General features: G+C 48.1%; 1 protein-coding gene and 1 pseudogene across 1 annotated transcript in view; one reads left to right on the top strand and one right to left on the bottom strand.

Moving 5' to 3' along the window:
* LOC146856496 (nuclear receptor subfamily 1 group D member 2-like) overlaps positions 1–15,277 on the bottom strand; it is a 50,923-nt gene extending 35,646 nt beyond the window's left edge. Inside the window, exon 1 of the mRNA XM_085654662.1 lies at positions 14,500–15,277. Coding sequence (XP_085510788.1) covers positions 14,500–14,515 — 16 coding nt within the window. The 5' untranslated portion in view covers positions 14,516–15,277. The remainder of the gene's footprint in view (positions 1–14,499) is intronic.
* Positions 15,278–19,210: 3,933 nt separating this feature from the next.
* Positions 19,211–19,367, top strand: LOC146856497 (U2 spliceosomal RNA; annotated as a pseudogene).
* Positions 19,368–23,426: the final 4,059 nt, after the last annotated feature.

Below are 23,426 nucleotides of genomic sequence, written 5' to 3' on the forward strand. Positions count from 1 at the left end.
AGGGCCCACTGCATCTGCAGCACTACAGGAATATGTGTGGCTGAAGCTGGATGTGCAGCATGGAGCCAGTGTATCGAAGAGCAAGGAGCACGGACAGCACTTCAAGAACCTGCATGTCTACGGCAGGACATCGTTTCTGGAGACCACTGCATGCGTCAGTGTCCCTGCAGCACAGGCAACTGCAGACGCAACACTGCAGGAATCGTGTGTGCCCGTAACAGGGCCTACTGCATGTGCAACACTACAGAGATCACTGTGGCTGTGAAGAAACCTGCGGCCTAGGAACAGCGCGTGCCTATGTGTGTCCTACTGTATGGACAACACTGCCGGAATGAATGTGTCTGCGGCATGGTCTGCTGCATGAGGAGAACTGCAGAAATCAGTGTGTCTGACGCTGCAGGAATGGGTGTGCCTGCAGCACACGTGGAATATGTCTTCCAGCAGTGGGGCTTAAGCACTGGCAAGAACGAAGGAATTGTCGAATCTGTGGCAAACCTACTGCCTGGGGAGCACTGCAGATCTCACTGCCAGCGCTGCAGAGAGTTTGTGCAGCAGCACCACGGAATCATGAATGCACTGCAGAACGCATAGGCAATGCAGATAGCACGGACATCAATGCAGAGAGCAAGAGCTCCACTCCACATGGGACAGGCTGCACTTCAGACAACTAAGCAGCACTGCCCGTGGAGTGCAGAGGTACCCCGGCACCACTGTATAAGTCACGGGGTGCACTGCAGGTGGTATATAGGCAACACTTGAGACATCACGGGCACCCCTGCAGATTTAGAATGTGCGGTAGCACTATAGACATCATGGCAACACTATACACTGCACTGCACGAGATTTATACTAGCACTGCAGATTTCACAGGAGTTGGCACTGTCAATGTCACAGGCAGCGTTACAGGTATTATTATGAGCAGCAGCTTGTATGAGCAGCACTCCAGACAGTAAGCACAGCACTGCTGGTCTGGCATGCATCTTAATGTAGTACGGACAGCACTGCAGATATCACGGGCAGCACTGCAGGTTCTACTGGCAGTACTTCAGACATCGAGGACAGCACTGCTGACGTGAAGACATGCACTTATTATGAACAGCACTGCAGGTATCCTGGCTGCACTGCGATGATATGGACACTACTACACAGACAATTCAAATGGAATTCTGCAGGCACTATGGACAGCACTGCCGGGTTCAAATGTAGCACTGCGAGTATTAAAGCAGTATTAAGGGTTACACATGCAGCATTGCAGGTGTATGAGCACAGCATGGGCAGATCGGCAGAACAGTAAATTCGACATGCAGTACTGCAGGTCGGACTGTGCACATCATGGGCAGCGCAACAGATTGTAGTGTGTGGCTTTGACATACTACCATTCTATACTAAGATTCCACTTAGTTAAAGGAACAGTAAAGGAATAAACAGTACGATACAGTATACTACACAGATCTCACGGACAGCTCTGCGCACATCATGGGCAGTGCAGCAGATCGCACGTGCAGCACTGTCTGCACTGCAGGTCAACATACAGCACTGCGCTTGTCATGGGCAGAGGACAGAGCCCGCATGCAGACCCGCAGGTCGGACAGGCAGCACTGCCCACCGCACGGGAAGTGCGACAGACCCCACGTGCAGCACTGCAGATATCGGCGCCTCTGCGGCAGAGCCTCCCACCCGCCCGCCCGCCCGGCTGCAGGTCGGGTCGGATTCTTTCGCTTCCACCCACCCACGCGCCGAGCCGTGCGTGCGTGGGGCTGCAGCCTCACGTGTCGCCAGCCGCAGCCCTGCAGCGGAATAGGCGGCAGCCTGGCGGTCGGCCAGCCTCCCGTGGCACCTGATTCACTCCTCACGTGGCAGCTCCGGTGACACACTTCCACAGATCTGAGGGCAGAGCCCCCGCGCGCGCACACCTCTCCCTCACACACCCTCCGCCCCCTGCTGCCAGGGAACACGCTGGCGCTCAGAGAAAGCGCGCTCACTCACTCGCAACGGAATCCGTCCTTTACACACCGTGGCAGACAGCGGGCGCGGGCCCCGGCCTATCCGCTCTCAGTCATTTAGGGACTCGCCGTCCCAAGAGTCTCCGCTGCTCTGCTCGCCCAACTTTAAATATCATGGGGCAGGCGAGTGGGTATGTGGAAGGGAGAGGAATGAGCAGTTCTACGGGCGTCAGTGGGCAGAAAAAAATATTTTTGAAAATAAAAATAATTCTCAGAGGTTTTAAGATCTCTTTCACTATCTGCGTTGTTTCTTTCCTCCCTTCTCTTTATGCCTTTTTCGTGTTTCTTTCCACCTGTCTCTTTTCTTTCCTTTTTCTTTGCATCTTTTTCATCTTTCTATGCTTTTATCCAACCTTCTTTTATTGTTTTCAATCATTCCTTCCTTCTCTTCATATTTCTGTTTCCATCAGTTCATTTATCCATCTCCCACCAACCCTTTCTTCCCTCATCCTTCTTTCTCTCGTTTTTCTTCATTTCTTGTACCCAACCATTCACCCACCCTCCCCTCCTCTCTCCATCTCTTCTTTTCTCTTCCCTTCTCTCTTTCTCTCCTTCTTTCCCTCCCTCACATCAAAGGCGCTGTAAACAACACCTTTAATGTTTTATGCTACACAGAACTGCTCAGTGGCAGCCACCTCACTCAAGCTTGTAGAGAAGATGGCAAGGGAGAGGGTTCATAACGCCCCAGAGCCACACAACTACTCACACAAACTCAGATACTAGTAACAAACACTTAAGAAGTGACCTTCACAGAGGAGGTCCCACCGAATTAGAAGCAACACGGTACTGGAGGCCACCAAGCTGGGAACAATGGTCTAAATTAGAACTCTAGAACTAGGCGGAATGTTCCAGAGGGCCCCCCAGAATGGAGAGTGTATCAAAGAGCATACCTTCAGAACCGGGTATATTGCTACACATTAGACCTTCAAAACTGGACCCATTGCTGTAGCCGAGATTAATACAATTGTCCAAAGGAGGCCTTCAGAACAGAACAGGTGGCAGTCAGTGTATTTGGAAACAAAAGCATTTCACAGAACACAGCCTGAAAAAACACAACACATAAAACCAAAAACTATGATTGCTGTATCACTTCTCGTGCTCCATGTGTTTACTTTGGTAAGATGTTTGTGTTGTGTTGCAGCGCCATGCTCTCCTATATTGTCTCAGCAGTGCATTAGACATATTAGGGGCTGAACCCACAACTCTGTGTGCTGTTCTTGCCTTAGAAATCCTGAGGCTAATAGGTAGAGGTCTGCATCCTTTATTCCAGGCGTATGCCTGGCGTGCCCCAAATATGGGCACCATACTTCATTGGGCACCTCACACGGCCCTCACTGGAGCAGTAAGCAAGGCACTCCGGTCAAACCACAAAAGGCTACAAGAGTACTACAGCTTTCAGTGCTCTGCGGACCACTTTTCCTGAATACTTTATCCAAAAGGAAGCTCGTGCTCCTAAGGATATGAGGACCTCAAAGTCTGCCACCCTCTCCCCAACTCCCTTTTCTGCCATGAGATAACACATAAATGTATCAGTTTGAGAAAGGCTACACTGGCGGTTGAACTGTAGATACTGTGTGGAGTGGGGGGGTCACCTTCTCCAATGACCTAGTTAGTGGTTCGTAAACAATGTGCCGTATTTCCAAACTCACTGTCACCCTCAGTGTTTTCGAATTCACCACTCACACCCTTGAATTCCACCTCCTTTCCTCTCTTGTTCCCTCATGCCCTCCGCTGCTCTCCCTTTAATTCTCCTGCTCTGTCGCTAACTGCAGACAGATTGCCAAGGCAGGCTGGCTACCCAAAACACACACTGTCGTACAAGAAGATATTTGGCATGCAAAGGAGCACTCGGGGCACTTTAATATGTATGGAATTCAATCTAGCATGCATGGATGTAGTATGCAAAAAGGACATAATTAACTATTATCTTCAGGTGAGCTGGGCTGATCCTGAGTCCCTGTGGGTTGCCCTTATGGATGGCAATGTTCCTGGACAAGATAAACGCCTGGGCGAAGTACCTGGAACTAGCTTGATCATCATTAAACTTGGATCCAGTTCTCTTGTTAGCACTCCCAATCAGCAAAGTACAACTAAAAAGCAAACTAAAGGCACAAACCAATAATGCCTCGAGGGATCTGGACTTGAACAGGGCAAGAGGCATCAGAGGTGCGGAGGAGCTTGCAGCATCCCATGAAGCCTCTCTCTGCCAACCATACTTGAGAGCAGCAATTGGAAAGTACGCATTCAATAACATTCTATCAGTTAGGCTGCTAACACCACCCATTTGGAGTTCAGGGCAGGAGCAATGTAGGCTGTGTAAATACCACTCTGAACTTTGAATCAGTTGTCTATGTCGTATGCTGCTGCACAAGTTTATTACAACAGAGATGCAGGTATTTGAGGCCTATCTTCATGCAACGAGATAAGATCATGTAAGGAAGCACTATTACTCATATACACATCCGTTACTCCAAAGGTCCTAGCACAGTCCGGCAAATTCTTCGCGGAAGCGGGTAGAATACTAAGAGAGTCTGAATCAACAACGACGGCCTCTCACCAGGGGGAACTGGAAAAACGATAAAACTCTAATGGAGTCCCCACCCGCCCGCATGTCTGAACTCAATAAAACTACAGGACTTCGAGGCAATACTCCCATAAGCATGCGCACTCGAACAAGCTTGCACATGCTGTTCTGACATTTATTTAAACACTCGGGCATTAGCCTTTTTAAACATTCGCGCACTTGCACAGATTTTACATTTTTGATACATTCATATCTGTAACATCCCTGCTTGCACCTGCCATTCTAATGGATAGAATGACCTAGACTAGATAATCAAACAAACACAACCACTTTAATATAAAGCTCCACACTGGGTTCAGTGAAAGAGTTATTCAAACATTGATGACAGTCAATCAACCGCAGATCAAACGTATTACTTTTCTTGTTCAATTTTCTATTTTTTGTTAAGAATGAAGTTTGCGGTCAGAGCTACGACCGGCCAGAAGTCAAATAACGTACCTAAACAATGCACAATGCCTGGTCTACATCCGCACATGGATCTAACACTCTTAAGCTTCTTCCAACAACAAACTCTGCTGTATTATGTATTATGTTTTAATTGTGATAAAAGATTGTTATGTTTTTAACTAACTAAACAATATGGTCCGGTACGGCCTACCGCCCCCTCCTCCCTTGACTGAGACAAAAACCAATATAACCTTTGTTTGGAATAGGGGGTCGTTGACCCCCGATCGTATTTATTAACAAACAAAACAGAAGTGGTATTGTACTGTACCCACAACACACTGAGATCCTGGCATTTTATAAAGACTTTTTCTATATTTCATCTCTCTTGTACTCTCCTTTCATCTCCCTAGTCCTCCTTCAGCACTCTTCGACCACCCTCGCATGACATAGAACATATACAAATGACTAAGGTAGCCAAGCATAACATAGTCTAGATCCGCACCATAAATCTCCAATTTCACTATATCTCCACCTGTGTCTGGCTATGTCCCAGCATTATTTTCTCAGAAAAGCACCATCTTGTCCTAAACTTTCTCCATTTCCCCATAGGTCGAAATGTATTCGACTTTGCCTAAGTCCTATCAACCCCATATTCTAAAATCTTACCATTGCTACTGCACATCTACTTCTGTCTGACTCAATGCCCGCTTCCCTGTTTATTCAGCAGTCCTTGCATGCCACCAACAAGACCATCAATTCGATGCAGTAGGCAAAGTACATTTTATCCTCTCAAGCCCCATTTGTTTCCACCACCTCTAAACATATGCCACTCTAGCCTACAGCACGCCCTCTAATGCATAGATAATGATGTAGGATAGATTTAGGAGCAACTTTGATGAAGTCGATGGAAATCTTCTAAAAAGCATTTAAATGTGATATGAATCAATAAAGCTATAAAAGAGAGCCAAGTGACAATTCAGTTTGCGATGGAGGTTATAACAGCAATCATTATCTCTATTATTAGCACCATGTATGGGATAGCACTATGGCTAATTCTACCATATATGAGTGATGCTTTTGTTTGTAGTGCGCTCAGTTTTTCACATACGAAAAATGTGACGCTGATAACTAAAGTGATCTGCCCAGGGTGATATAGTTCGGTCAAGTGGACGAAGCTACGATTTCTGCTCATGCTTCCAGTTAAAAAATTGGCTCATATCTTCTCTAGTTGTTTTACTCATGTTTAAAACACTTTGAGCAATCACACTCGTCCTTTCTAAAACTAAGTTAATCTCTTAGTAGAAAATGAAATGAAGCTAACGTATCTCCTGAATGCTCCTAACGGTAGTATGCTATGACACAGTAACGAAAACGGATCATCATAAAAACAGACTTATTTCCAAGGCTTAGAAAAAGCAAATGCACAGTGGGGGCTGCCACATAAAAAACGTATATTTTATTACTATCTTCTCTGGAATCAAAAGGTTAGGGGAATGAAAGTATTCCCCTAAAATTAGAATTCCGATTTGCAACCCAATGTTCCCTCTGGAATCAGAGCTCCTATTTACTATCAGATCTTCACTCTGGAATCAGAAAGTCTTCTGGAATCAGGGCTCATATTTGCATTTAGAGCTTCACTCCAGAAACAGGGGTTCTCCTGGAATCAGAGCTCCCAGTTACAGTTTGGGCATCCCTCCAGAATCAGAGGTCCTCTGGAATCAGGGCTCCTATGTACAAATAGAGCTTCCCTCCGAAATCAGGGGTTCCTGGAACCAGCACTCCCATTTACAAGTTGTTCTTCCCTCTGGAATTAGAGGCTCCCCCGGAATCAGGGCTCCCAATAGGCATTATAGTTTTTTTCCGGATTCAGAGCGTCTGCTTGGTGTTAGAGCTATCTTGAGGAATGAAAGGTTCCTCTGGAATCAGGCCTTCCATGTGGGACCGGTGCTCTCATCTGGACTCATATATAGCTGCTGGTTTAGCACTTATTCATGCAACCAGCAGACTGCTCTAGAACCAGCACTCCCCTGTGGAACCAGCGCGCCCATCTAGAATAAAAGCTCTCCTCTAGAACCAGTACCATCCATCTCCCCTTTGGAGCAGGCACTCCGTTCTAGAACCAGTGCTCTTCTAGAAGCATCAGTCCTCTCTGAAGCCAGTGTTCCCATCTAGAACCATATCTTCCTTCTAGAGCCAGTGCCCTCTGCCCCCCCTCTCATTTGGACTGCAGGCCTTTACTTCTTTCCGTCACCCATGTGATGGGTGCCTCTGACTTCTCCTCCCCCGTCCATTCATCTTTTGCTGCTTTGTGATAATCCCCACCTACACCATCTGAGTCGCCTTAAGCCCTCATTACCGACTGATTAGTGAATTGGATAAACATTCCCCTCATGGCGGGTCGACTTTCCAATCCCCCAGCGTAATCTTGTGAATAGCAAAGGTTGATTCCAAAAATAAGCCACGAAGGGGCGCTGCTGTCCACCCCGACCTGACCCCACTATTATAGGGTATCTTTCAGCGAGCCCCAACTAACAAACCCCATTCCAGGGTTCTGACACGAGGCCTTCAGTGTACCGTGGCCACTGGTAGAAGAACATTGATGGAGGCATCAGTAATCTCCTTCTAAAGAGAGATCCGTCACTTCCTGCTAAAGGGGGCATGGGTCACTCAGGTCCTGCTAAAGGGAGCATGGGTGAGCTCCTGCTAAAGGGGAATCAATCAGGTCCTTCTGTCAGAGAGAATATCCGCCACCCTCTGCTAAAAGCTTGTAATCGATCTTCTGCGAAAGAGGATTCCTTGTATCATGCAGGTCCTGAAAACGGACTACCAGTAAGCTGGCAGGCCAACAAAGAGCATTGTAATATTAGCATTGGCAGCCGGCTAAATCATTGTGTTTATTTATTTCAAGATTTTCCAAAGCACCGGTTACCAGACTCTGGTAACCGGTGCTTTGGAAAATCTTGAAATAGGCAAGTGAGTCGTGCACAACTGAACAAAAGAAATCAGCACAGTTTGTCCCTGCTGACACCATTCTACCCTAGAGCTTGTTCTACAGCTTCGTAACTCCCATCCCAGTGGCCATGGCTGTCTTTAGGAGCTGTTCATCAAAAGTTGCCAAGTGTCCAGTCGCTAGGAAGATTAAGCCGGCGCACAATCAGGCCATATCAAACCAAGTTCCATAAGGAAGGTACCACGCAAGAGAGAAGGGGCGGCTACTCAACACCCCACAAAGGTAAAAGAGGTCCCAAGTTAAACTGATGCCCACGAGCACATAACACACATATCAGTCCAGGATAGAAGTGTCAATCGTTGTTGGTATTCTGATTGTACTTTATTCAGTTATTCCAGTCAAGTCATTCAGTTGTTTCGGTTTAGCCAACACGTGTTTCGTCACCAGACTCCATCAGGGCTATACAAGTCTAAGAGCAAGTTATACAAGCACGTAGGATGTTTATCATTCTGCAAAATCACGATATATCATCAAACTCTAATTCCAATTGCAGTCTTGTTTTCTAAAATGTCTTGTTAAAAGAGTGTACTCAAATTCAGCTATGCCCACAATCAGACACGTACATTCACAACAATTATAACAATTGTACATTTGAGGTCCGATTGTGTGTAGCTGAATTTGAGCACTCTCTTTCAACATGAGATTATAGAGAATGACTACTCTACACTACAGCTACACCAGACCTGAAATGTACAATTGTTGTAATTATACATTTCAGGTATGATTGTGGGTGTAGCTGAATTTGAGCACACTCTTTCAACTAGACATTGTAGAGAGCCACTACTGTAATTTGAACATGGATATGATGATATGTCGTGACATTGGAAGTGATCAACAATCTCAGAGTTTGGATAACTTGAGTTGAGAATTAGACAGCTCTGATGGAGGCTGTTGACGAAACATGTGTTGGCTAAACCCAAACAACTGAATGGCTAGACGGGGATAATTGCGTAACGAAAAATCAGAATACCAACAACGATTGGAACTTCTCCCCTTGGACTCGTGTGTGTTATGTGCTTGAGGGCATCTGTTTACGAGAGATTAAGAGTGACGCCAAAAGTTCGCTTTGAACCCTAAAAATGTCTTCATGGTGAGGACAATAATAATAATAATATCTTGCTTCATACCACAGTTTGTGCTACTTTATGCGACACAGATCGTCGGCGTCACTATTACCCAGTTTAATAGTATGAAAGCTATTTATATTGCGCCACTGAAGTGGCCGTAGGGCGCAAAAAAAACTGAGCACTAGATTGAACTGCTGTGTTCAACACCCTGGAAGTCAGAAGGTTTTTACGAAGGATCAAATGATCCTCAGCTGCTGCCAGGTCCATGGGAGTGCCTGAGATCTGGAGCGAATGATGGGAAGGCTGCCACTCACTTGCTAAGCATTAAAGTTGTTGTCCTGCAGTAGTCGCAGTGAAGCTGGCTGCATGGCACACTTCAAGCTGAAATGGGAGAATTGCTTCACTACACGCTCGAGGCTAATCCCATGAAAACTTTCGATGTGAAGCAGAGCATTTTGAACTGAAGTTTTGTGTGTACTAGAATACAGTATCCATTGTCTACATGTGCTCTCATGTCTGCCATCACGGTATCAGGAGCAGGGGAAGTTGCCTCCTCAAAACTGTTAATGCCCAAAGAACATGTGCAATAGGAGATTGGGCTAAATTATTTTCCCGTGCCCGCACAACTCAATATATACAGAAATAAAACATTTCCTTGGCGAGTTGGGTGCTCCTGCTATCCAGAGCACCATGATAATCAGAATTGAAAACATTTACAGACTGGTAACGGAAGACGTTCAAACATCTCTTGACGACTGCTGTGATCAAGCAAGTTGTAAATCCAAAAAGGGTGAAAACCCAAAGGATGACATGAGTTTGGGTCCCCATATTATCTCAGGAGGACATTTCTCTTAGTGTGCATAATTATACTCTGAAGAACCCAATTGCCACTACTTTCAAATAAGTGTACACACACCTTAAAGTGACACACACACACACACACAATTCCAAATGCTCCATAAAGTCCCAAGAATTCATAGACCACCAAAATTTGACTTGACTTCCATAACAAAACTCACAAAAGGTGATGAAAAGAATGCTTGCCAATAATATAAAACACTGGCAATCGCTCTGAGTACCATCCAACTCTTATCATATTTTTTTCGCCCACTGTGCCACTCTAGACAGAGACCCGCCTTATGAAAATCAGTACTAACTCTGCTTTTCATGGGAAGAGACCATCCCGACCTGCCAGGTGAGGTACATAACATATCCCCCAAACATCCAGGATTTTATCCTAGGACTCCATGTATTGCAAAAAGTCCTAATTTCCTCGTACATCCCATAAGACAGCTCCCTTACTTCCCAAAGTCACTACCACTGGTAAATATCAAAAGCACTGTCTGCTGTCCAGAGACATGTAGTGCCCGGAACAGTATTAAGTTCCTCCAGTCCCCCAAATGTCATGGATGCCTCTGGCATTTACTATCTCCTGCTGTGTCTCTGGTAGTTGCTGTCTATTTGCCGTCCCTCTTGTATTCTCAATGCCCTGCAGTAATTTGTGTAGTTACTTTCTCGCAGCAGTGTCTCTGGCAGTCACTACTGCCCTGCAGTGCTCAGGTAGTTGCCCTCTCCTTGCAGTGTCTCTTGAAGGTTCTAACTCTATGCTGTGCCTCCTGGAGGTGATGTCTCCTCGCAGTGTCTCTAGGAGTTACTCAGTCCTCGCAGTGTCTCTTGCATTTACTCTCTCTCTGCATTGTCTCTTGTAGTTAATCTCGACATGCAGTGTCTCTTGTAGTTACTCTCTCTATGCAGTGTCTCTTGTAGTTACTCTCTCCCTGCAGCATCTCTTCCACTTTCTCTCTCCATGCAGTGTCTCTTATACTCTCTCCTTGCAGTGTCTCTTTCAGTTGTTCTATCCTTGTTGTATCTCTTCCAGTTACTCTCTCCGTGCAGTGCCTCTGATGGTTACTCTCTCCCTGCGGTGTATCTTCCAGTTACACTCTCCTTGCAGTGTCTCTTCAGTTACTCTTCATCCAGTGCCTTTTGTAGTTTATCTCTCCCTGCAGCACCCTAGGTAGTTACTCTCTCCCTGCAGTCTCTCTTCCAGTTACTCTCTCCCTGCAGCACCTCAGGTAGTTACTCTCTCCCTGCAGCGCCTCCAGTAGTTACGATCTCCCTGCAGTATCTCTTCCAGTTACTCTCTCCATGCAGTGCCTCTGGTAGTTACTCTCTCCCGGAAGTATCTCTTCCAGTTACTCTCTCCCTGCAGTATCTCTTCCAGTTATTCTCTCCATGCAGTGCCTCTGGTAGTTACTCTCTCCCAGTAGTATCTCTTCCAGTTACTCTCTTCCTGCAGTATCTCTTCCAGTTACTCTCTCCCTACAGTGTCTCTTCCAGTTACTCTACCTTCAGCGCCTCTGGTAGTTACTCTCTCCCTGCAGTGCTCCGGTAGTTAATCTCCCTGAAGTATCTCTTCCAGTTACTCTCTCCCTGCAGGGTCTCTTCCAGTTACTCTCTCCCTGCAGTATCTCTTCCAGTTACTCTCTCCATGCAGTATCTCTTCCAGTTACTCTACCTGCAGCGCCTCTGGTAGTTACTCTCTCCCTGCAGCGCCTCCAGTAGTTACGATCTCCCTGCAGTATCTCTTCCAGTTACTCTCTCCATGCAGTGCCTCTGGTAGTTACTCTCTCCCAGTAGTATCTCTTCCAGTTACTCTCTTCCTGCAGTATCTCTTCCAGTTACTCTCTCCCTGCAGTATCTCTTCCAGTCACTCTCTCCCTGCAGTGTCTCTTCCAGTTACTCTACCTGCAGCGCCTCTGGTAGTTACTCTCTCCCTGCAGTGCTCCGGTAGTTAATCTCCCTGAAGTATCTCTTCCAGTTACTCTCTCCCTGCAGTGTCTCTTCCAGTTACTCTCTCCCTGCAGTATCTCTTCCAGTTACTCTCTCCATGCAGTATCTCTTCCAGTTACTCTCTCCATGCAGTGTCTCTTCCAGTTACTCTCTCCATGCAGTGCCTCTGGTAGTTACTCTCTCCCGGCACTATCCCTTCCAGTTACTCTCCCTGTATCGCCTCTAGTAGTTACTCTCTCCATGCAGCGCCTCTGTTAGTTACTCTCTCCCTGCAGTGTCTCTTCCAGTTACTCTTCCTGCAGCGCCTCCGGTAGTTATTCTCTCCCTGCAGCACCTTCAGTACTTACTCTCTCCCTGCAGTATCTCTTCCAGTCACTCTCTCCCTGCAGTGTCTCTTCCAGTTACTCTACCTGCAGCGCCTCTGGTAGTTACTCTCTCCCTGCAGTGCTCCGGTAGTTAATCTCCCTGAAGTATCTCTTCCAGTTACTCTCTCCCTGCAGTGTCTCTTCCAGTTACTCTCTCCCTGCAGTATCTCTTCCAGTTACTCTCTCCATGCAGTATCTCTTCCAGTTACTCTCTCCATGCAGTGTCTCTTCCAGTTACTCTCTCCATGCAGTGCCTCTGGTAGTTACTCTCTCCCGGCACTATCCCTTCCAGTTACTCTCCCTGTATCGCCTCTAGTAGTTACTCTCTCCATGCAGCGCCTCTGTTAGTTACTCTCTCCCTGCAGTGTCTCTTCCAGTTACTCTTCCTGCAGCGCCTCCGGTAGTTATTCTCTCCCTGCAGCACCTTCAGTACTTACTCTCTCCCTGCAGTATCTCTTCCAGTTACTCTATCCATGCAGTGCCTCTGGTAGTTACTCTCTCCTTGCAGTATCTCTTCCAATTACTCTCTCCCTGCAGCTCCTCTGGTAGTTACTCTCTCCTTGCAGTATCTCTTCCAATTACTCTCACCCTGTAGTGTCTCTTCCAGTTACTTTCCCTGCAGCGCCTCCGGTAGTTACTCTCTCCCTGCAGTATCTTTCAAGTTACTCTCTCCATGGAGTGTCTCTTGTAGTAACTCTCTCCCTGCAGTATCTCTTCCAGTTACTGTCTCCATGCAGTGTCTCCTGTAGTTACTCTCTCCATGCAGTATCTCTTCCAGTTACTGTCTCCATGCAGTGTCTCTTGTAGCTACTCTCTCCTTGCAGTGCCTCTGGTAGTTACTCTCTCCATGCAGCGCCTCTAGTAGTTACTCTCTCCCTGCAGCGCCTCCGGTACTTAGTCTCTCCCTGCAGTATCTCTTCCAGTTACTCTCTCCCTGCAGTGTCTCTTCCAGTTGCTCTCCCTGCGGCGCCTTCGGTAGTTACTCTCTCCCTGCAGCGCCTCCGGTAGTTACTCTCTCCCTGCAGTATCTCTTCCAGTTACTCTCTCCCAGCAGCACCTACGGTACGCTCCCCCAGCAGTCACTGTCTCCCTGCAGCGTCTCCGGTAGCCGCTGCATCCTTGCAGTTTCCCAGCAGTCACTGCTGCCCTGCACTGCTAGTGTCAGCTGCCCTCGCTGTACAGTGCCCTTCTTCCCTGTGCGCGCTCTCTAGGAACCGCGAGGGCAGGATGCTTTCACAAGAATCACACGTACGGCTGCGGCTGCTGACACCGCCGCCAGGGGCGCGTCCTACCCCTGCCCACTCCTCGGCTGTCTGCTGCCGTGCCGCCTGCACCCCAAGCGGGTCCGCCCGGCTCCAGCTGCAGTGAGACCTTGTACCCAGCTCCCTCCGGGTGTACATCCCTCTGCCAACAGGAATGCCCTTTACAAAGACTTCCCCTGCCCTTTGCGGGCACGCCGCTCCCATCTCTCCTCACACCCTGGCTAAAACCAATTGTACCCCTCAGTGCCCATAATGAACTCCATTTGATACATTTTCCCTCATGCCAGCCATCGGTGCCCTACGCAGCCCGAGCAGTGGACGTGGGTTGGGGAGCTAGAAGGAGCCCCAGTCTCCATTTAAGGAAGGCGCATAGCTAACCCCAGACATGTACAGGCCCCCCGGGGAGTGACCAGTTCTTTATCACTCCATTTTATATGTCAAAAGAAGCTCCCGCTGGTGGCGAGCACCCGCGAGGCGCTGGGTTTCCAAGGCTACCTGTCTGTAACCTGTCACATGCCCAGGGCATCGCAGAGCCCTCGCCAGGCACCGCCGAGGAGGCCGCCTTACGCAGGATCTGGCGCACCCTGGTACCAGACGCGCCCTGCCACAGGGCGCCCAGTGTCAGGACAGCACGCATGGCTTGCTGCCATCCGTGGCATCTTGGAGGGCCCTGGGGCACCGAGGACTCCCTGCCAGTCATGACTCTCGAGCCCTATGCTTAAACCTCTGTGTTTAATAAAAGAGGCAGTTCAGCTGGCACAGGATCGCAACGTGATGCAGACCGTCTGTTCTATTTTCAGATCTTGTCATCTGGGTGTTTTAAAAAGCGCCTGCGTGCTGCTTTATGCTTCGTCTTAGCGCTCCTATATGTTATAAAATACAATATACGTTATCATAAACTGCCGTCACTAACAGCACTACGCCGGCCACTGGCGTGCCACGATGCCCATCGTAAAACGAGTGCAGAGAAGCCTGTTACTGCGGGGTCGCCCACTCTCGACCAAGCCCAGCTGCAGTGACATCCTTACCTGGGCTGCTGTCCATCGTCTCCTTGCTGGCACCGACGGGTTGGTGACCCAGGGAACTCCCGGTAGCTCCGGCTCGAATAGATGGATGGTGCTGGAGAGCCGGGTCCAGTGGTGGCACGGTGGCTCCGGAGGGTGGTTGGACACACGTTAGAGGCCAGGGGTTCTTCTATCCCGGTGCCACGGCAGGAAGTGCAGCGCTACACCCACGTGCCACTGCTTAGGCGCCGAGCCTAATGTAACCACAATTGATCGCTACGGGTTGACGCCGGATAGCGAGTAGGAAGGCTTGAAACCATACAGCAGAATACAATCTCTTTGGGGGGCACAAGGGCCTGCAGGTAATTCGATATGAACTGGGGTGCCTCTTGCAGATGCCCTGCCCTCTGTGCCAGGTGCCCGAGCTTGTAGGATGCCAGTATACGAGGTCGGTGCAAGCACTCCAAGGGTCCAAGCTGGTTGGATGCGCAACGATGGTGGTAGTGGGCAGGCTGGGCGGGGGTCTGTGCGCCCACAGTGCGTGGCCAGGCTGGTGTGGGAGCGCAACTTGGAGCAAAGCACAGTCCGTGTCCTGGACGGCGTCGAGGCGCTGGCTGCAGCACCGGCCCGTGTCTGACGCGGCGGCGCACAGCGCTGTGTATATATGCGGCGCCCTGCCTTCCTTCCTCCCTGCGTGCCCGCGGGCAGCGAGCGGCGGCGGCGCTGGCAGCGGCTGCAGTATCAGCTCGCTCGTGTCGGCGGCATGTGACCGCCTGGCCCACTGACACACATTTCACACGGGAGCGATGAGCTCAGCTTGCACAGGCACATGTGCCGGGGGAGGGGCGGCAGCGAGTAAATACAGCGCACCCTCCCGCTCGTGCTGAGGAAATGCAAAGATGAGCCGCTCGGCGGCAGCCAGGGTGTGGAGCGAGCTGTGGGGTTTGTCTCGCGCCAGAGATGCCCATAGGGGGCGGCAGGGATCCTGGTGGGGGTGCATAGAGGTAGAGGCGTAACTGCCCCGTCCTCCAACGATTTACTTCTGTATGCCCGTAAGCTCGGCTCCCGTCATGTTATTAAAATATGGACCGTCGGGTGATGTTACGGCGCCGGCGTGAGGGAAGGGCTGACCTGCCGCCTCATGCGGCTTTTCTGTTATGTGATGTTACTGAGAGCTTAGCATGGCCTATTTACGCACCAGGACGCCCACGACAAGGCAGAATGAGGCTTGCACCGGGCTGAGGCCCCACCGGTTCTACACAGCGTGTCTCGTCGTCACACAGTTGTTGGTGCAAAAAGCAGCTGCCTCTGGTGCGAAGAGACCCGTGGTAGGTTCAGAGCACTAGGGATGGTACTGCAGGGTCAGGCCTGGGGACCACGCGTGTTTAAAACATGTTTTAGAGAATCGTGCAGAAACTGAATGTGAGAAAGTGGCTCTGTATATACTGTTCCCAAATAGGTACAGTGTGGACAGAGTTCACAGTCCCCAGAGGTTTGGCAGAGGTTAAAGTTAGATACAACCTTACTCTCTAAAGTGGTAGCTTGGTCGAGCAGTAAGGCAGTATCCGAGGACAGTGAAGCATTTGTTGTACACTCTCAGCCAGCAAATGGTCTCACACACTCAATAACTGAACTCCAGGCCAATGGTTTATATAAAAAATATATGTTTTTATTTTATTTTACAACCAACAGTAGGTATTAAAATATACTTTCTCAGAATGAGAGGCTTTAGGTAAATACTTTTGCAATATGCAATTGGCTTTTGTAAATACTGTATACAGGTTGTTGCAATAGGCAACACAATTTCAAACACAATAATGCATTGAGTTCAATGTAAGTTTTAAGTTATTTGCAATAGATTACTTTCAGGATTACTTTTGTAACTCCAGGACTGGATCCTAGATTCAGTCCTGGGACAGTTCTTAGAAACATGTGATAAAAGTCGACTTGGTTGCTGTTGTGATTTTTAGACAATATTTTGCTATTTTAAAAGTGGACAGAAGAAATTTCATAGAAAAACAGTCAATGATTCCCTATGGGAGAAAATTCAAGTTGCAGGTAAGTATGTTCTCGTTACTTTTGTAATCCAGTACTGGGTTCCTAGACTCAGTACTGGGACCTCTATCTAAAACAGGTAAGTAATTAAGTTTTCACAGTTGGTACGATTTTTAAAGAATATTTGAAGTTTGCAAAAATAGACACAGAAGAAATTTCACAGAAAAACAGTCAATGATTTCCTATGGAAGAAAATTGGGTTACTGGTAAGTACGGTTGAGAATATTTTTCAGGGTCAGTGCTGGGCACCAAGATCCAGCACTGGGATCTCTCCTAATAGCAGGTGAGTATTTTCGTTTTCGTTACTCGGTTGATTTTTGGTGAATATTTTAAGTTTTAGAAACTCCACACTTAGAAGAAATTTCAGAAGAAACCAGTCAATGTTACCCTATGGAGGAAAATTGGGTTATCGGCTTTTGGGTAAGTACTCGACTGGCAGAGTTAAGGTTCTGGGCACAGACTCAGGGGTCTCCCAGGGTCAGGTAAGTACAGTTGTTACACCCTCAGCGGCACAGGGGCAGCCGGGTGCAGAGTGAGTTAGGCCCAATGTTATCCTATGGGAAGCAGGGGGGCCTTGGTTGGTGGCTCCTGACTAGCAGGCTACGCAGCTGTGGGAGCTGGGCTCCTGGTCACTTGCTCAGGGCAAATGGGGAAGTAGATAGGTGTAGAGGTTACACTGCCAGGGCCACTCGGGCGGCTGGGTGCAGGGTGCTTTTGAGCCTTTGGACTCTAAATGGATTTCAATGGGAAAGTTCCTGGTTGAAAAAAGGCTGCAAGCTCGGGGACGAAGATTCTTCAGGTGCCACCACCACTTCGAGAGGTAAGTTGGGTAGTTGGAGGATAGGTAGGTACCCAGGAGTTGGGCACAGGGGGCCGCAGGGCGCCGGGTGCAGGGGTGCCTTTTGGTGTCTGGAAATCTTACCCTCTGTTGATCGCGGTTGGGGGGGGGGTACCTGGTTCTGAGGCTGCAGGCGTTGTCAGGCGTGTCGAGGTGAGTCCTTGGGTGCCGGATTCGGGGTCACAGTCACCAGGGGGATGTCCTCGGGGTCTTTGTTCACTCCGGCACAGGCCAGGCTTGGCGGGTGCAGAGTGTTAAGGGTTCGCGGTTCCGGGCTGATGCCTGGGGTTAGAAGCTGGTTTTGCGCACAGCCTCTGTTCATGGGAGTCCCAGGTGCTTAGAGCCAAAAGGTAGCCAGGTCCTCCGGGGTTTGTGAGGTTGCTGGCCACAAGAGGTGCCGGGATGGAGCAGGTTCGAGGGTCGACAGGCCGGTAGGGCTGAGGCCAAAGCAGTTGGTGTCTTCCTCTTCTTAGCAGCTGCACTGCAGGTCTTCTTTCTTCTTGCTATTCTTAGTTTTTCAGAATCTGGAATCTAAGGAAGGAAGGTTCAGGGTGCACCTAAATGCTAGATTTAGGGACGTTACAGGTAGGTAAAGGGCAGGGACCAATGAGTCCCTGTCCTGGGGTGGGTACACCCCCTATCCTGCCACCCTCCTGTGGGAGGGGGGCAGTAGCCTAGTCCTTCAAGATGGCGAGCGCCCGGAGATGTGCTTCACCTCGCCTCCCCCACCTGAGGGGTGGGGTTGGCAGGCTGGCACATCCCCTGTCCTTATTTGGGGTTTCCGGCCAGGCTTCCTGCCAAAGTAGGGGTAGCAAGTGGCCTGGGGAAGCTCACAGAGGCGGCATGCCTTTGAAGCTTCCCCCTGTCCATCCTGGGGGAGGAGACCTAGCACCTCGCCCAGGATGTGCATTGTTGCAGGCCCAGGAGAGCGGGGGCTCTCCTTCCCAGGGGTCCAGCAACATGTCTGCTGTGTGGCAGCCTAGGCAGCCTCCCAGACCAGACGTGGATTGTAGGTAAGGTTTCAGGGGGCATCTCTAAGATGCCCTCTGGGGTGCTTGGTACATTAAATCCCACACTGGCATCAGTGCGGGTTTAAAGTGCTGAGAAGTTTGATACCAAACTTCTCAGTCTTCAGTGTTGCTATTATGGTGCTGTGGAGTTCATGTTTGACGAGCTCTCAGCACCATGTAATCTTAAATGGCAGCACTGGACTTACAGTGCCCAGGAATGGACCTTGGTACCGTAGAGGCACAGGACTCATGCTCCTGTGCCCACACCACTGGCATAGGGCACCCAGCTAGAGAGGTGGCTGATGTATGCCAGGGCAGTGTAGGTGGTGGGCATGGCACACAGGGATGTGTGCAATGTCGACTCTTTGTTTTGTCTTGTACCCAGACACTCAGCCTGCCAGGGCAGTGTGTGTGTGTTAGGGTACAGGGCTTCTAAGGGTGGCACAATGAGTGCTGCAGCCATTAGAGGCCTTCCATGGTCACAAGGCCCTGGGTACCTAGGGTACCATTTACCAGGGGCTGGCATGTGGCCAGGGCTTGCCAATTTGGGTTTGAGGTTTTTAGGGAAGGAACATAGGCCCTGGGCACCTGATTGGCAGGAGTCCAGGGCACACTCAGTCAAAGTACATTCAGCAATTCAGCAAAGAGTGGGGGCATACCATGCAAGAAAGATGGCACTTTCTCACACTGAAGTGAAGAGTTTAGTGTCACTGTTAAAACTACCATACATGCCCACAGAAGGTCCTAGCAACTTCTGTGGACAAGAGACATTTTTTTTCTCTTCTGGGAGGTGAATAGCCAGTTTCTGCTTACTTGAGATCCAGGGCCCTGACTGGCTTCTCGGCCTTTTAGCTAAGATCAAGTGTATAATCTGTTCTTATCAGTTGAAATCACTGTTAAGTGGAAGTAAATTTGATAATTTCTGGATCTACGACCTTGACTTTTGAGCGGAGTAAATCTGCATCATATTTGCAAATTATGCACATTTTCGGAAAAAGGCCCACCTGCCTTTGAAGAAGGTAGAGGAAGGACACCAGCGTGCTGGTCCCAGTTTGCTGACTAAGGGGGCAAAGTAGAAACCCAGAGGACCGTGCGGTGAGATCCTAGAGCTTGGTAACGTTGCGCTCCCTAACTCAGCGTGGAGGGGACTAGACAGGGGAACGCCTCCAAACCGTTCAGTGGGTACAATCTCACCCGTAGACACGCCCAGGTTATGCCATGGGAATTGAAAGTCAAGCAGGGGCCCAAGCTAGGTAGAGACCTATTCCTATATAAGGTCATCAAACCAACAGGGATTCCAGAAGGAGAGGTGCTAACCTGCCAAGCTTCAACCTCAGGATGCATTTTCCTTTTAACCTTCGTCACCCAAGCCCTGTACAGAAAGTACCGGGAGTTCTTCCAATGGAAGAAGATGGAAGAAGCATACAGAACCTTCAATCTAATGGCAGCGTGTGAGTCAAGGTCAGCACAGAAGAGGGTAACAGCGGTGATGACATACCCCCACATCCCAGATCTAGGCATCGTGTTACTACTCCAGAGATACGGCACCGTCGTGAAAGGACCCAGCAAGGCCAGAGGCAAAAGAGGCATAAGGAACACGACCTGGAAAGTAATCATCAACCTCCACAAGGACTTTGCAGTAAGGGGCGACTGAGCAAGGGAATCTTTACTCTGCGATGCCAGATGTAATTGACCCCATGCGTCTTTCCTGATCTCCATCTTACGATTCTTCAGCGCGCGCTTATAGTCTAAGCGCATCTGTCTTACTGCCACCTTGTCACTTGGTTTAATTTTTAAAGTCTTCATTAATTTATTATGGAGCTGAGAACATTCACTGTTAAACCACCTTTTATTTTTCTGTATTCTATCAAGCTTACTCTTAGTTGAGAGTACCTTAATTGTCTCGGTTATTGCATTATATGATTCGAGCATGACAGGAATATTTTAATTAGCTTCCAGACAATCCAAAACCTGCTCAAGGTTACGCTTTATAATCTCCAGAACAAGGTCTGGATTAACAGTAGACTACTTCCTGATTAACCCCTTGTTTTTAGTAGGAGAAAAAGTGGTACTCTTTCTGGCGTGATTAACTCATCAGATGGAACCACCAAGTTTAATATTAGTGGATAATGATCACTAAAATATACTTTAGTTATCTTAAAAATAACTGATTGTAAATTAAAATAATCAGACAAAATATTAAAATCAATCCGAGTGCCTTGGCTTCTACCCACGTATGATACCACATAGGTTTTTGTCAGCTCTATAAAATCTAAGGTTAAAAATAGTGAAAATTTCACCAACAAAGAATTAAAAATATTCCCACATGGGCTATGTTCAAAATGATAGCCACCATCCATGTTATCTGAATACAATAATTTGAGCGGCTTCTACAAGGTGGGCAGCAGCGAGTATAAAGTGGAGGCATGAAGGGAGCCCTGCTGCTACAGGGTCTCAAGCAGAGGAATAGTACCATACTGGCTTTTTCTGATCACCAAGATGTTGCACCAGTACTTCAAGGAAAAATTCATCTCATTTGTGACAATACGGGGTCAATGGGTTTGCCTAATTGAAGGTACAGCTATGAGGAATAGATTTCTTCCCTTCCTAGATAGTGAGTCCCACTCACTGTTTGAGAAATGTGCACATGCTTTTACTGCACTGGTGGTAGAGGGTGTGGGCAGGAGTCCCTATCGGTGGGAGTTAATTAGCTTAAATTTCTCTGCCTCCATCATGTGTCCTTCACTTATACACAAAACAAGAAGGTCTTCTCAGGACTTTTGGGGCTTGATCAACAGAGTCTGAAGACCATACCCCCCACTCTTCAGACTGCAGCTCTGCCCATGCGTGAGTGAGCATGAATAGCAGTAATAAATGCTTGAGAGGAATGGGAGTGACTGAGAGAAGAGACAATTGGAGTGTTGCAATCTCATGAACCACACATCCCTCATATTTCAGGGAATACACTATAAGGTTTTCAAAGGTGAATGCTAAACGTATGCTAAAGGTATGAACAACAAACAAGGTTTAAGGTGATGCAAATACATAAGAATTATCTTAGCAAAGAAGATATTGTTAATAGTGCTTACCAGCTTTGTAAAGTTGGGCTACAGCAAGATTAAACCACAGCGGAAGGACATCTGTAACATCAAGCCTTAGTAATCTCCCGATTAGATTACTGCAGCGCTTCTCTTGCAGGCTTACCTAAAGCAAGGCTGGCGCTACTAAGGGATACCTACGCTGAATTCAGCTGCTAGACTTATCACAGGATCCAGAAAATTCAACCACATCACACCAGGCCTAAAACTGCTAAAATGGCTTTCATTTGAAGTGAAGATCCAGCTGAAGATAGCATGCATGACTCATAAGCCCCTCCACCACAACACTCCTGTCTACCTGGCCATAAAACTCAAACTATCTGGTGGTAGCCGCACCACAAGGAGCGACAATTCCCTAGTGCTGAAACCACAGAAGTTCAACAACAAAAAACTATATAACCGTGCCTTCTCTGATCTAGCCCCAATAATATGGAACGATCAAACTTCAGAAATCAGTACAAACGCCTCGACTGGCTCCTTCAAAAAAGAAGTAAAAATGCTCTTTCTGAGCAGATTCCTCCAGTAGCAAACCTGAAGTCACCTAGCTTGGCTATTTTAAGGCTTACACCCTTGGATCTTGATTCTACCAGGCTGTTTGTTCATACTTTAACTGTAATTATGTTTGTTTATTCCTTTTTTGCAGTTTTTCCCTTCATGTAAGTCTGGACTGCTATCTGTACAGCGCTCTGATACCCTGATGGGTCATGTTCGCGCTATATAAAACTCTTCAAATAAATAATAAATAAATAAATCCATGGTGGAATTTCAAGTCCAAAGCAAACTAAGGATTTAGGAAGGAAATGGGAGAACAAACACAGCAACCAATACCAAAGAGTAGCCCTGTTCTGTATTATGGATTTCACACACCGCCTGTTCTGTGGCATTCTCCCTATTCCCGCTAGGGATTTGCGTAATTTGCTTTCACGTAATTACAGCGAAATTGCACGAAATTACTAGAAATGCAAATCTGGGTTTGGGCTGTTTTTTAACATGAAATGCATCTTCGCCAACAGTTTTTGGAGCAAGGATGCATTTCAACAAAAGCACTGCAAACAACAGCCAGTCGAGTTTTAAAGGAAGGCACTGAGTTGTCACACCGCCCTGAGGTAATGGAATCCAGAGGAGATGAGGGCCAATGTACAAACCTTTTTGGGGTCTCCAATCCCTGATACACAAAATCTCAGGGATTGAGACCGCAAATATGTGTTTTTTAGGTTTCACCTGGCGCTGGAGCGTGCATGCGCTCCTCGCCTGCGAGAGCTATAGTAATGAAGTCAGTTTCAACAAGGGGACTCGAAGCCCCGCCCCTCATTTTCATTGGGTAACGTCAGCGTTTATGTTAAACGCTGGCTTCCGATTGAAAAGGAGGGTTTTCAGTTGCCTCCCTTTGGCTTTTTGTTCCGGCCCACTTGGACTGGCTCTCCTGCATTACGGCTGTCGTGACAACGTTTCTTATCCGAAGCTTCGTCATGCTGCCTTGCACGCGCCAGTCCGGCCCTCTAATTGGGCCGGACAAAAAAGGAGACATGACGCAGGTGACTGAGAGGGAGGGGCATCTCTTCAGATGCAAACAGCCCTGGATGCGTCATGTCTCTGCGATTTAGAGTGGCCTCACACATTCCCTTCCTGCCCAGGGCCCCAAACATCATAGAACCGGCCCTGATTACACCGATGCAGCACGTGGTTCTCTTCACAGAGCTTAATTACTGTCACTAAATTGTAAGCAAACCTCGGTTCTTCAAACATGCAGTCTATAATGTAATAAAATAAAGAAATGGCACAATCACACCCACACTGATTAACAAAGTATGGAGGACAATCAGTTAAATCAGTTCTCTTGGAGTATCTCCTTTAAGTACTGTACATCACAGTGGGGGATGGCAAAACTAACATTTTGGAAAGAGAGCCTGTCCTCTCATTGTCTTGTCTTGTCTTGTCCAGGAGGGGGTG

The sequence above is a fragment of the Triturus cristatus genome, chromosome 4_1 (genome assembly GCF_964204655.1).
Source record: "Triturus cristatus chromosome 4_1, aTriCri1.1, whole genome shotgun sequence".
Taxonomy (NCBI): domain Eukaryota; kingdom Metazoa; phylum Chordata; class Amphibia; order Caudata; family Salamandridae; genus Triturus; species Triturus cristatus.